Source organism: Cottoperca gobio, chromosome 23, assembly GCF_900634415.1.
Source record: "Cottoperca gobio chromosome 23, fCotGob3.1, whole genome shotgun sequence".
NCBI classification, from domain to species: Eukaryota; Metazoa; Chordata; class Actinopteri; order Perciformes; family Bovichtidae; genus Cottoperca; species Cottoperca gobio.
Window position 1 is genome coordinate 898,243 of NC_041377.1, and position 14,498 is coordinate 912,740.

At 40.2% G+C, this 14,498-nt stretch overlaps 2 protein-coding genes across 5 annotated transcripts in view; one reads left to right on the forward strand and one right to left on the reverse strand.

Annotated features, from left to right (window-relative positions):
• Nucleotides 1-431: 431 nt before the first annotated feature.
• On the reverse strand, nucleotides 432-9,574 carry tmem110l (transmembrane protein 110, like). Its single transcript, XM_029461674.1, has 8 exons — nucleotides 9,148-9,574; nucleotides 6,747-6,795; nucleotides 6,507-6,602; nucleotides 6,298-6,419; nucleotides 4,958-5,070; nucleotides 3,822-3,905; nucleotides 3,609-3,737; nucleotides 432-2,148 (listed from the first exon to the last, which is right to left on the reverse strand). Exons 1-8 carry the CDS (start codon nucleotides 9,335-9,337, stop codon nucleotides 2,020-2,022), a joined length of 912 nt encoding a protein of 303 aa, XP_029317534.1. The 5' UTR covers nucleotides 9,338-9,574; the 3' UTR covers nucleotides 432-2,019.
• sfmbt2 (Scm like with four mbt domains 2) overlaps nucleotides 7,789-14,498 on the forward strand; it is a 39,587-nt gene continuing 32,877 nt past the window's right edge. For 2 of the 4 annotated variants that reach the window (XM_029461669.1, XM_029461672.1), the window contains exon 1: nucleotides 13,008-13,140. The gene's annotated coding sequence lies outside the window, so the exon portion shown is untranslated. Of the gene's footprint in view, nucleotides 7,899-8,553; nucleotides 8,682-13,007; nucleotides 13,141-13,265; nucleotides 13,417-14,498 lie in introns of those variants that run through there. The other 2 variants (XM_029461671.1, XM_029461670.1) reach the window with 2 other exon arrangements.

Here is a 14,498-nt window from a genome sequence, read left to right on the forward strand (position 1 = left end):
ATATATATATATATATATATATATATATATATATATATATATATATATATATATATATATATAAAAAAAAGACAACCATTCATTTTGCACCCATCTGGGAATGCATGCGTTTTCTCACGCCACAAATGTGTATGTCAACATGTCTTAAACATGGCGACCTCAGGCTGCAGATCACACCTGGTTACTATGGAGACACTGGCAACTAACCCCTAGTCCCAGCGCCAATGACTAGATGCACGTCTCTCTCTCTCTCTCACACACACACACACACACACACACACACACACCTCCCTGTCATCAGCTGGAGGTCACAGGGCTGCTGGCCCCGCCCACACAGGTGTGCTCTGACCAGGTCCGCGCTCAAGCTGTCCGTCGTCGCGCTGCCTCGCCCCCGCCCCCCCGCCCGCAGGAATTCAAACACCAAACACCAGTTCATGTGTCAATCATCTTTATTCATAGTACAGATTAAAGAGACGTTGGGTAAGAAGCACCGTGATACTTTAAGACGCCTTTTTATACACACGTTATACAAAATACAAAATAAAATACAAAATAAAACATTATAGTGACGCTGTAGACCTTTTGCCTTTTAAAAGCAGAAACGTTGCAGGAGATTAGATTGTTTGGCAATTCTCCCATTTGCTATAATTACAAGACACTTTCCATGTTGTTACCACATGTTGGACGGCGATATATATATATATATATATATATAAAGTCAAATACATATAAAATATGAACAGATGAAAGAAATGTGCCATCAAGTTTAATACACAGCTACCGCATCATAGTGTCAGGGCGGGAAACAAATCTGGCATTAAGAGAATAAAGTTATTATATCTTGAGGAAAACAAAAAGTTTGGAATGTTTTGAAGTTTGATTTAAAAAAAGAAAAAAAGCTTAATTATAAAAGGTTTAAGACATAACATTGAATATTGTTTTATTTTGAAAAATATCAGTAATAAGTCAGTTCTCAATAGTTTTCGGAAATATGCTTATTTGCCAACTGATACCAGGAGAGGGTTAGCTTAGCTTAGCTTAGCTTAGCACAAAGACTGGAAACAGTGGGAAACAGCTAGCCTGCTTCTATACAAAGGTAGAATGTACATGAAGTGTGCAGATAAAATGATTAGATATTGTGCTAATATAATATTATATATCATAATACCAGCTGTAGGTACATTTTGTTACCTTTGGACAGAACCAGGCTAACTGTTTCCAGTCTTTATGCTAAGCTAAGCTAATCAGCTGCTAGCTGTAGCTTCATATTTAGCGTACAGACATGAGAGTGATCATTTATCTCTCTCATCCAACAAGAACTGCATTTCCCAGAATCCCCAACTATTCCTTTATAAAAAAGGACACTGGAATATTAGTTATTCTAGAAACATTCCTAACTAATTTCTGTCTCGTGAAATTATGACTTTATTCTTGTAACTTTATCTCTTAAAATTGGGACTTTTCCCTCATAACAGTTTTCAGATTTTCAAAATAAAATCTCACAATCTGAGGGTTTTTGTGGCCCCAGTATGAGTGTGAGTGTGACCTGGTCCTTTAAACCATGACATGAAACAACTTCCTGCCCACATGTATACATTTCATTTAAAAGCAGCTTGTTGCAAAGAATTCAACGTTTCCATATAATCGCTGCTTTCAACATGTTTGGTCCTTAAAAGATAAAACTATTAACTATCTTTCAAACTTAAAGAAAGCTGCCAGAGGGAGAACGCGCCAGAATGACTATAATTACCCCGTAATTAAAAAAAAAAAAGTGGATTTGCCGTGATTATATTTGGCGGAGTAAAATCTCAGAGCACTTATATATGAACACTTTACTCGCTCGCTCTTTGGAATATGATACACGAGTCTCCAGTGTAGTCAGTGCAGAGGAAGCTCACACTCACAGGCTAGAAGAGCTTTAATTGTGCCTTCGCTGAGCTGATAGTTAGACCTTTGAAGAGGAAAGGAAGAAAGGTTTGTGTTGTGTGTGGGTGGATGGACGGGGAGCATCACCTGGGGTTACACCACCACCCAGCTGGGTCTCAGCGGTCCTCCTGAATACTGCACATGAGCGACAGGTCCGACGTCACCGGGGTCTTCTTCCCCCTCCGAAGCGTCGTCCGTGTCTGTGTCGACGCTCAGCAGCACCTGAGAGAAGAGAACCGGTGTGATGAATGCAGGTCACGGCACCATAAGTGTTAATCCTCTTGTTCACGTTTGGATTCCTCAAAGAAAAGCTGGGAAATATCTCAGTTCTGCATTCCCATCCTGAAGTGGAAAACATCCCGTTTATTCGCAGCCTGGAAGACGCTCCGCTGCGGCAGCGGGGTTCTAATCCCAGAGGAGCAGAATTCCACAACTTTATCACATTTACGGCGTTATAAACCTCCACGTGCTGCGTTATGTTGAGGGCTGACATGTGGGAACGCTGATTCAAGTGCAATGCTCTCTTTATGTTGCTCGCACGAGGGACGCAAGAGTAGCTTTAAATAATTAGAGAATATTTTATTTTAAAGTATTATTTATATTTGATTAGTCACACACACACACACACACACACACACACACACACACACACACACACACACACACACACACACACTTCTGACCTCCAGCTCAGCTGTGGACTATCATGCAATTATGGGATGTATTTAAGCACCGTGTCGCTTCATCACGTCTTTCTAAATAAACCAACGCATTTGACTTTTTTTCCTCACAACCGGCCACAACAACAGCATTGTGCCTGGCGCTTCGCCCGCGGCCCCCACCGAGGCCTGGTCCAAGTCAATGCCTCTCTATGTGTCGCCCTCCTCCACTTCACTCCGCTTTCCATAACATCAGCGCGTGGAAAACGACTCCTAAATGTCACTTTTATTCCCGGCATGAAGGCTTGATTTTATGGCCGCCTGGCAGATGATGAGGGAGAAGGAAGAGGAGGGCGGGATGAGCTGAACACGAGGGTCGTGCTCCCAAACGACGTCTGTCAGTTACATCTTTGCTTAGAGATCATGTGATGCATTTCACGCAACCGCGATTTCATCCATTTGATTACAGCAGAGGACGTTTGTTGCATTTCATTCACAAACTTTGCATAAATAAATTCCAGTCGTGTGAGAAAACACTTCTTCCATCACAATAAGAAAAGAGATCCGCAGTAATGAGGGAGAACAGTGTGACTCACTATTTCTTGGACTGAATTCATGTGGGTTTTTTCCTCATTAGATCAAGCGTAGAGAGAGAAAATGTGTGTGTGTGTGTGTTGTGTTCATCCCCCCCCCCTAAAACAACAGGTGCAGTTGACACCCGGCGTGACCGAGTGGGTGCATCAACTATCGACGGTCATTAAAGTCTTAACAGTAAAGATAACAAACCACTCGGTCACGCCATTCTTGTTTGGGAACGGGCTTCTGCAAACGTTTCCACAACACCAACAGTAAGTGAGTCACTTCCAGAGCAGATGTGTGCGTCTGATTTCTCTACGCGGTATCTTACGGGTATTTAAATGCACAATGACAATAAATTGGTTTGAACTGTGATTCTGTGTTAAATTACAGATCCCATGAACTGCTCTGATCTCTAGAACGAAGCAGCTGTTCCTGTGTTCTCACCCGCGACTCCTCACCGCTCCAGGGCAGCGAGGCGGCCTTCTGCACCGAGCTGTCGCAGGAGTCGTCCAGGCTCTTCATCGTCTTGTACTTCCTCATCATCAGGCTGTCCACCACCCAGAACATGATGGACTGCAGGGGGGGCCAGAGAGACAACGCGCTTTAATTTCAATAAAAATAAAAAGACCGTAACAATATAACGAGAGTAATACTCACGTTCACGATGAAGGGCACGATGAGCATGACCAGCACCAGCTCCAGCTGAGGGTTAGCAATGTAGCTTAGCATCACCTCCTGCAACTGGAAGGGACGAGAGTTTAACACGCTGACATCAGCAGGATGCTACTGTTATACTGTTATGTAATATTTAAATTAACACTCATATGAAAATGTGATCATTTGTGCATTTATGTATCGACAACTGGACAAATTTTCCCTTAAACTTTATTTAATTTATATATATATATATATATATATATATATATATATATATATATTTAAATATGAATATATAAATATATATTCTATTTTTATTTGATCGTGTTAAATATTTTTAATAATATATAACTTGTGATTTATAACTATATAACATGTTTATAAAAGACTATATATTGCTATTGTTCCTTATTTTGAATAAACTCAGATTACTTTGTTCTAAGCCATAGAAAAAACAGATAAAAATGTACAAACAAACCAAACATTTAAGTTTTACTTGATAATAATATCAACAGTATTAAATCTGAAGGAAATGAGCCGTAACCAAATGAAGTCCAGAGAGACGACCAGAACAAACAGTTACTATTAATAAACAATATTTAAAAGTGCACGGAGACAATCTCTAAACAAGTCGTCAAACAACACAGAGACTCCTTCTATCTGGAAATAAGAAATAAACAAATAATCCTCTTTTTATTCCTTACAAGGCTTCTGTTGCCATGGCAAACGCTCTTTTAAATAAACAAATATGCTCCCTAATGTCATGCAAACCAGCTGTCCTTCAAATACATTAACATCGCCTTGATGTTGCCATTTGATTCAAAAAGCAAAACATTTTTTATCCCACACTTCAAACGACAAACAAATCCAAAATAGAAGCGAGTTTAAATCTGCTGATTTTCTCATGTAGTCTGGTTGACCTTGCCAGCATGAGTTTGGGATGTAAGATCCTCCATTAGTCACAATAAGAGGAGTGAAAAGGAGTTTCAGCTGAAGTAAAGTGAGATTCATGATCATATTCTACCATTTTCTGTGCTTTTGGCAGAAAATCTACAAGATTGGAGCGATAATGTCACAGGATGGCCTTTTTCCCACGGCACCTGAAAGCAGCACAGGTAGCTGCATAATGTCCTTACTTTGGACCATCCGGGGACGAGCAGCACCAGGCTGATCACACCTTTCTCCAGCACCATGATGAGCAGGTAGATGCCACACTGCCCCAGCCATGCTGCTGCCTGGGGAGGGTCACCTGGGGGAGACACATCAGTGTTCATCTCATAAAAACACGTCATTATATTTCAAGCAAAGCCAATAAAAAAATGCATATTTTAATATTAATTTAGCTCAAATTAAAAATATTTTCTTCCTCATTTCAATGTATAGTATTTATTTTACTTTACTTTTATGACAAACTATAGTAAAATATATGTATTATTTCTCTTTATTGTATTATTTACTTTGACCCACCAGAATTATTATTTTTTTAATTTTATTTATTTTGATAAAAAGAAACTTCTATATATTATTTAATTTTATTATATTATTTATTATATACATTTAATTCTATTATACACATATATATATATATATATATATATATATATATATATATATATATATATATATATATATATATACATATACATATACATATACATATACATATATATAAAATTTTATTTTCTTATATTATTTATTATATATATATATTATTTAATTTTATTATATTATTTATTATTTTATTATACATATTATTTAATTTTAATGCATGTCTCATGTGCAAATATCTTGGCATTAAATGTTTGCATGACACATTCAGTATGAATCGAGGCTGATTTAAAGCTTATGTCTAAATCAAAGAGATAACTACGTAGCTTTAACATAATTGCACTTATTAAGATACACGTTTCAAGAATGCATTTCCATGCTCTATTTAATACAGATCTTAGAAAAGTAACTAATGTGTTCACTACGGCTGCAGCTGTCCACTCGCTGAACTCTTGCTTGTACAATAACTGCATCTTGTGTGGGATATAAACTTAAGCTTTCCAAAAGGTCTGTCACACAGGTGTTTCAGCACAGCAGACACAAAGGAGGACAAGTCTGTCATTAGGACAGGAAGAAGGGAGGAGACAGACACAAAGACTGACAGACGGAGAGAGAGAGACAAGAAACAAACAGCTGATCAAATATAAACATGACCCTGATCGAGTTGCTTCAGTGAAATCTTCCAACACAGAAAGGAAGGAAACAACAGCAGTCGAGTGAGTGAGTGTAATAACTGGCGTGGAGATAATCCCCCTCTGAAGCCACTGGGAATGTTTCCCGGACCAGAGGTTGCAGCTGGAGACGCTGGCTCTCCTCCCTGAACACCTCCAGCGGGGCTCCAGCGCCCTCTGGTGGCGGAAACTAGAGCTGCACCTGCAACCGCTCTCACGCTTTTAGACGAAGAACATGGAAAGTGTTTTTCACTCACCATACTCTCCAAACATGAGCAGCGCCCACTTCTTGCACTCGACTAGTTTGGACGCCAACTTCACGGCCAGCCAGATGACGAGCATCCCCAACGTGGCGTCGAGCAGGAAGTTCATCAGATACCTTTGGGAAAAATAGGTTCTCAGTGAGACACCTCTGACAGCGAGACTGCACGTCATCGTGCATCGTTGGTGCTGATCGGTTACTCACAGGGAGCACGGGTCCTCTTCAGTGAGCGTGGACAGGAAGACGTTAGCAAAGTGGATGAAGAGAGCGCCGATGGCCTGCTTAGAGGTGTCAAAAAACCTGGAACAGAAGTAAAAAACACTTCTATGAAATGTCCGGATTGGCTCATTTGAGACATTTCCTTTCCTTTAGTACGTGTGTGAAATGTCAGAGTGTAGAACCGGATAACGTAGAAGGAAGAGAAGTAAAATGAACATTTCTGACCAGATCCTCCAAGGTCGTCTGACCCCGACAGGCTCCCGGAACCTTTTCACTGCACACGAAGAAAGAAAATCAATTAATCAATAACATTCCCACAAGACTTGTGTTTATCCAACAAAGCCACGACATGTAACGCTTTCTTTGGGTTTCTTTGACCTCCAGCACGAAGCAGAGGGGGAGCGAGGACAGAGGAAACACAGACTTTTCACGTATCGCTTTTCTTAACGCCGCCACAACACTTCATTCCTCCGCACCGGGCTCAGGGTGAACAGACGCCCACTGTTCCTCTATCTCGCCATCTAACAAGGTCAGAGAATGTGACTCGGCATGTGAGAACAGGAGCGAGGCTTCCTGCAGACGTGCTTTACATCTGTAGACTCGTAATAGCACTGGTTTACAGTGCAAGGTATGATTACTTGGACTTTTTCAAACTTCTTAAGCGACTTCAAGTGGATTTCTTTAGGCCTGAAGCAATAAGCCGATTGTTCGTCAGCAAGGTTGATGATCAGTGAATCATTGAAGTCATTCATTAAGCTCCACAGTCGCCGATTCCAGCATTTCACAAAGTAATGATTTGCTGCTTTTAGATCCTTGTAGAAGGAAGATCTTTGAGTAAAGGTTGTTCACAAGTTATGTGAAGATGTCCCGTTGGGCGCAAGGAAATTTCCTTTTCTAATCTAGACCATTAATCTCGTAATCGTAAAGATATTGTACGATATTATATGTTTTTCATGCTTTGGAGGATGTTTCTCTCAAACACAAAGCAGACATCAGTGATCTGAAAGTCTCTCGGCTAACAAGCGTCTCTCTTTAAATATAAAGCTTTGCGTTAAAGAAGTGCGTTAGCCATCCTGGATATTCTTCCTGGTTCAGGGTTATGCGAGTGCAGGAATAATGACGAGTCCACGGAAGGAAACTCACCAGAAATAGCTTTGAGGAAGAGCACTCTAAACACAGATAAGTAAGGGGCATGCATGGAGCGGGCTCGGCTGTGACTTGGCATACCGCCACCGCGATCATAGCTGAAGGGCTCTTAATGCTGTGCTGCACACAAATACTGCGCTATAAATATTAACAGATGTATGTGCTTTGACCAAGAACGACACTTGCGAGCATGCTGAGAAAACAGCAAAGAGGACGAAAAAGCGAGGGGAGGTGGGTATCGATTTCTGCACTAATAAGTAACTGAGTGGAGGTTAGAGCTCATTGATCTCACTCCCCCTCAAGGCCTGGCCTAATTCTGCAACACTTCACTGCTCCGAGGCTTCAACCGCTCTGAACCCCAGGCTGCTTAATCAGCTGATGAAATTACCATGACTGCATCGACCTTTTAAAATTGCACTCTAATTATCAGATCATATGCAGACACACTCGTGAAATAAGTGGATGCTATGCAAAAAAAAAGCCCAGGCATTTAAATGCATGTCATTCAAAGTAGCATTTTGGCAAATTAGTGGTCATTAATACACACTTTTATGACAATATAAACATTTTACAGGCTCTGAATTCAAACAACCGAGTAAATAAAACATAATTCAGTTAGTTTATGTAAGAAGTAATTTGCAGACGTATAAAACATTGCCTGTGGTGGCAACACTTTCTCCAGGTCAGCTGCCACAGTCACAAGATATTCAGCAGTTAATAGCCATTGTTCAGAGTGAATCCACAGGCTGTAAAGGAGCATCATGTTGTGCTGTTATGGCAGGCACTCAAAAACACTGAGAAAGTGGCTGAAATTCTGATATATGTGTGACTATACTGTGACACTAGTTACAAGGCTGTATAATCATTTTTAAAATATTGTTGGCAGGCAACAACAACAAAACCCTGGATCCAAAAGCTGCCATTCTGCCACAGGGAGAGACCATGACGACACTTCCCTTAAAAAACATGGCAATTTGTGATGCTGCTTTGCGCATAGGCTCACACATCGGTGTGGTAGGTATACCTTATTATTTATGCTTAACTTGGGTCATAACGTCAAATTCGGTGTATACAAATTGCTCATTATTGTATTAAAATATGCATCTCATAGCAACTGTTGTGTGGACGTGGTAGATATGTGTGGCAATCGCAATTAACAAAGAAGCTGGAATTTCTTCATAATGCGTTATTTTTACAGCACCTTATTCATGCCGAATTTAACAGAGAATCCTTATTAGTTGTATAAGGATTCAGAAGTGTTCAATTTGGGTTTATATTTTGGTCGAAAAGCAAGGAAATATTGAATTAGCATATTTCTCAATGGAATTTGGTGCAAAGCTAATGAAGGCTCAAACGTCAACAAATCGCCACGTGGACTAGTTTAGCCTTTTAAAAAGGAAGTTTCTGCACTTTTTCGCGCATCCTCTCCCTGAATAAACACAACATGGCTGTGATATTGAAGATGTTTTAAGATACTCACACATCAGCGTACTGAAGGCAACGATAGCCAGGAGTCCCTGGATCAAGACGCCGAACCTGTCCGTCAGAGCTCCGTTATCACAGCCGTGGGGGTTCGCCTTGTTGATGTCAGACATGTTTGTGACTTCAAAAACGCCATTGTGCAGGAACCTCTTCGCCAAGAAGTCCCCGCTGTATCCGTACATGTCCATGTTGACGATACAAACAACACGGAGACAAAAGGAGCACTGCCTCGGTGGGCTAAGAAGGACTTAACCTTTCTTCACTCGGGGAAATCAATCCGCGAGATTTCAACTTCCGGCTTTTGCGTGAAGGTAAAGTTGTCCTTCAATGTTTCCAGAGGCTGGTGCTACATCTCATGATGCCAAAGCAGGCAAGACAATCGATTATCTGACCCACATCCATGTTTATGACAACGAAAACACGAAATGTCAAGAAGCGAAAACGGAAAGGTGAGCTTCCGGTTGAAAAACTAATTTCAAAATAAAAGGATGAAATTTAGAAAAAACAAAGGGATGGGTTATACACACTGTCACAAGCTGTTTTTAAAGGTGTCCTATGAATATCACATATTACAATTTCAACTTTGTATTAAGCAGAACTAAATTGATATTTCTCTTCATGCAAGTAGCATTGTGGCGTGTCCACATTTCTTTTTATGTCAATGTTGTATTAATAATTCAAATTCAACCAGACAGACAGATAATAGGCCAAATACAGGCTCAGTAAGAATGTTAAGGGCAGATAGTGGTTATGAAGTAAATGCAGTCCTTCCTAAATACACGTGTGGAAGCCTATTTGTTTAAAATATATTTTCACAGATCACAAGACATATGTTTTGTCCTTTATGTATGGCCAGAGATGGGAAAAGGACTTCATCTTCTAGCATAGTTCTGCTCTAGCCGCTTGGACTAGTTTGCAAAAGAAATTAAGGAATCTGATACTTCTTGCTATTGAAAATGTTTATGGTAAAGCACTCCTTTTTTAATGTACCCTGTTCTTCTTAGTATGCTATTATCTATTGTTAGTATTTGTATTGTTTTGTCTGCAGCTGTGTACGCTACTGTCTTGCCTATATAGATAAAGTAGCTACAATAAATACAATTTGATAAACCCAATTAACTCCCCAAAAATCCACCTATTCCTATTCTTTTGTTCCCTTCTTGACTGCTTTCCACCTTTTATTTTGAAGGACAATTGATCTAACTTCCGGTTGCGGTTCGTCTAACTTGCCGCAGGTCTGTGCGACTCTCGCAGCAGAATTCCTTGAATGTGCGCGAGGCCGCTTCTGAGCCTTTTGGTCTGTGTCAATGCCTGCGCACGAGAGCCCACGCACGAGACAAATCGCTGCCTCACATGAAGACGTAATGAAGGAGATCTTTAGATTGCCAGGTACAACTCTTCCTGCTCTATAGAATAATAATCTGAATAATCCTGGCTGTAGATATGAGATTCCTAATTACAGAATAATCTAGTGTTTGTCAAATGATCGGATTATATATCTGAAGATGTGCAGGTAGGAACATGGCCTACATGTAGCTCCAACTCACAGAAGACTATAAGGTGTAGTACAAAATGCTCTGATTTGTCAGAATAAGAAAGAGTTGAATAATAAATAAATAAATGTCTTTTGAGTTGCACCATTCCCCACACACATTGAGATTATATTATTTAATTATATCTATATATTTGAGAAGAGTAAAGGTGTAAATAAATAGTCTACACCCATCCATCTCAATGCATAACACTTGAAGATAAATATATTTCTTCTCATTATTGCAGTGGCCTCAACACATACTTTATTTATTTTAAAACACTGCTTATGTTTTTCCTAAATTAAAAAACTTTTGTTAATTTCACGTTTTACTCTTCAGTTCATTAAAGGTTCAGAAGATGATTTCGAAACATGAATCTTTTATATTTGAAGCCAAAACAAAAATAAAGATCCTCTGCCTCGTGCAGAAAGGCTGCGGGCTCATGCAAAGGTCGGTGTGTGTATGTGCGCGCGCGCGTGTGTGTGTAGCCTATATAAAAGGGGGGCATAATCCCTTCTCGCGCGCGCTTGTAAAAGCCTCTTCTCTGGCAGATTAATGGAGCAGGGCGCACGCTCCAACCATCTGCTCCTGCAGCCGCATCGCACCGACACGAGCGCCTCTTCTCCTGTCTTCATGGTGCTTCATGGTGCTTGTGTGGCTTCATGGATCAGATCTGCAGCAGCAAACACAACACTGAACTTCCCGTCACAGCTTTCAAAATAAAATGCTTAATGCCGTTATGAGCAATTGTGCCACTCTGTCATAATATCCGACACTTATTTTCTAACCATATGGAATATTTGGCGACTTTTGGCGTTTTTAGCCTTCATGGCTTGTGGTCCCTTAAAATTAAGCAAGAGAGAGGTTGGTTGTGTCATTTGAAGATTTTTTTTTGGGGGGGGGTTAAGGTATCATTTAACATAAACAGAGCCAAAAAATGTACAAAATCTGAACATTTTTACAAACATTTGCAGAAAGAAACTTTTATTTGGTCATTTTTGGGGACCCTTGAGGGTGCCGACCCACAGGTTGATTACCGCATGTCATAAAACCATAATTTAATCAAACATACCTTGCAGAGATATCTTTACTTTGATATCTCACACGTACCTGTAGGTTACTCATGGATCTTATATAAAGCTGCTTCAGGCTTTCCATTTTAAAGATGTACTTTGTCAAACATGTGTCTTCATCACAGTTAAGATATATGGACTAAAGACAATTATATCTACGTGACAGCAAGCCACAGTTTACTGTACCAGGTCAGGAAGATCAAGCCAAACTAAATGTTTTGCATATATGACTTATTCATCATCCATCACTTGTGAACTCGCGTGTAAGTGTGAATGTCGGGGATTTCCAGCCACAAATGCTGTGCAACAAAACAATGTACCCTGCTGCTGTTCTAAAATGTCAACACTGAACGTCCATGCCTAAAGAGGAACATGCTACTTAAATTTCACGGAAGCCTAAATTAGAAATGCCCCTGCACCAAACGTCGTGTTATCGTCGGTGATCATGGAGCCCTGCAGGTTTCACTTTCTGTTTCCCCATGTCTTCATCTCACCGGGACTAACTTAACTGGTTGAGGTGGTATTATTATGGATATATGTTCCAACCTTTGAACCAAAGGCATGACTATTAAACGTGGAGCAATGCGCTCCTACCACTAGAGGATACTGTTGACTTTGATAAGATATAGTCCCATTAAAATAACAACAGCTCAAAGTATTTCTGGAAACAAAAGTGATTGCCAAAACCAAAATAAAGAAAACCCAATGAAGCAGAATTAGGTGGTCAAAAGAGCAAATGGTTATAAGAGGTCATAAATGATTTACTTTGCAGGGTTATTTGTGCACATAAGCAGCTAAAGTTAAAGGAAAGTTGTGCTGTTGTCAGTTCCTCCTTAACATATTACAACTTTTATTGTTTTTTTTATGATTATTCATGTTTCTTTCTCCCTGTCAATAACACAACTGTACAGTAAATGAATTAGGGGTTATTGGATTAAATAACTGCATGTAAACACTAAAAAATGACAGATTTAATTAGATTCGAGCTGCAAACGATGATTAATTGATATATATCGAAGTAGATATTTATATGTTACATCAGAATAAGCTTTGTTGTGCATACACATAACGCCTCGTTGTGTAAAACACAGTGTTCCTCTGTGTGTTTGGTTTAGTTTGCGTCTGATATTTATATATTTATATATATATAAATATGTTTTTGTGCAGCTAAACTAAAAGCTCTATGAAGGAGTTGGCTTGAAAAATATCTGTAGATGTTTTTTTTGGGGCATGCGCAGATGGGAGATGCCATATTGAAACGGGGGCAGCAGCAGCTGAAAGACGTCGCTCGCGTTGCTGTGCTCGGGCTCACGCGAACGAGGAGAAGAGAGAGAGAGAAAACAGAGGGGGTCTCGTGAAGGAGAGGCGACACAAAAACTTGGACAGGTAAGACAGGTGACCTCTCCGGCGGTGCTGGAAGGCTTTCCCGTGGTTGCTGCGTTTGTTATTTTCGTTATGTCGACGACATAAACACAGGGGAGAGTTATTTCTCTCCTCCTTCGCTAAAAAAAAAAAAAAAAAAAAGCACCGAGGCAGTTTCTGTAGAAACGAGAGAATAGTCGCGAGCGTTGGTTCACGAGCCCAAGTTGTTCAAAGTGTCTCTCACGCGCTGTAATTAACAGCTTTCACCGGCTGGGAGGACGCTGTCTCGTGGCACTCGCGGTAATATTGCGTTGTTTTTCCCTCACTGTTTGTCTGTCATGTAATTAATGTTTTGGGGAAATAAGGTGAATTTTAATAATCCACAGGAGTCACAGTGGAAACGTTATTTAAAGGTTGTGTTTTAAAGACAACGACGCATTTGTGTTTGATGTTTACACTAAGTTGATTCACGTCACAAATGACTTATCGCAGTTATTCGCGTAAACATGAGTCATTTGGGATTTTTTTCGTCCCCCATAGGTGCGTAAAAGCCATCGGAAAATACCGGACACTGCCAAAATGTCAAAGCACTTTCAACATGGCGGGTTATATGGTGTTCAGGGGGGGAAACTGCGCCTTAAAATCTTTGAACGAGGAAAAAATAAAACGATGGCAGATAACGCGCCCGGTTCGGTTTCTTTTGATGGACAAGCACGAGGGTTAATCAATTAAATTCAAAGTGTGCATTTGGCAATTCCGTGGGAGTTTTTTTCCGCTGCAGTTTTGAGTGTGCAAAGTACATGACCGGAGTGCCAGGCAGCCTGCTGGTCGGCTACACCCCTCACAGCCTCATCTTCCTCATGTGCACTTCACGTTTCCTCTTTCACTTTTATCCTAAAAAATGCACGAGCTCATGCGACACGTCTGTTTGTAGACATTACACTATATCAGATTAATCTTCCCCCAAATAAAACCGACAGCAGGAAGATTTAATTCAACCTTTTTTGCCTGTAATCTCAGATTAATATGTTGATGATTGCACAGTCGGACGAGATATTTTCCCAGTTTATTGTTCCCCTATGGGTGCATTTGCAACGATTAAGCAGTTAATTGGGTTAAACCGCGCGTTGCCTATCTGTTTAATTATTTCTCTTTTGCGGTGCGGTCTGCAAATCCGGGGTTTACAGCTTTTGTATTATTCGAGGATTCCTCCCCCAGATTAAATTCGTCATCATAATGAACAGAAACAATAAAAGGCTGTGCGTTATGGAGCCGACGTTGAATGAATAAATCATGCTTTTAGACTTCTTGTTGCTCCAAAGATATTTTTCTGCGAGTGGGGATGGGTGAGCACTTTTCAGAGGCTATAGATGTAAAACTAT

Excerpts from the sequence above, each read along its gene's own strand:
- tmem110l (XM_029461674.1), bottom strand. The coding sequence starts at position 9,337 with ATGGACATGTACGGATACAGCGGGGACTTCTTGGCGAAGAGGTTCCTG. Across the intron at positions 6,796-9,147 it reads TGCCTTCAGTACGCTGATGT|TGAAAAGGTTCCGGGAGCCT; the intron begins GTGAGTATCTTA and ends CTTCGTGTGCAG. Across the intron at positions 2,149-3,608 it reads GGAGCGGTGAGGAGTCGCGG|GTGCTGCTGAGCGTCGACAC; the intron begins GTGAGAACACAG and ends CTCTTCTCTCAG.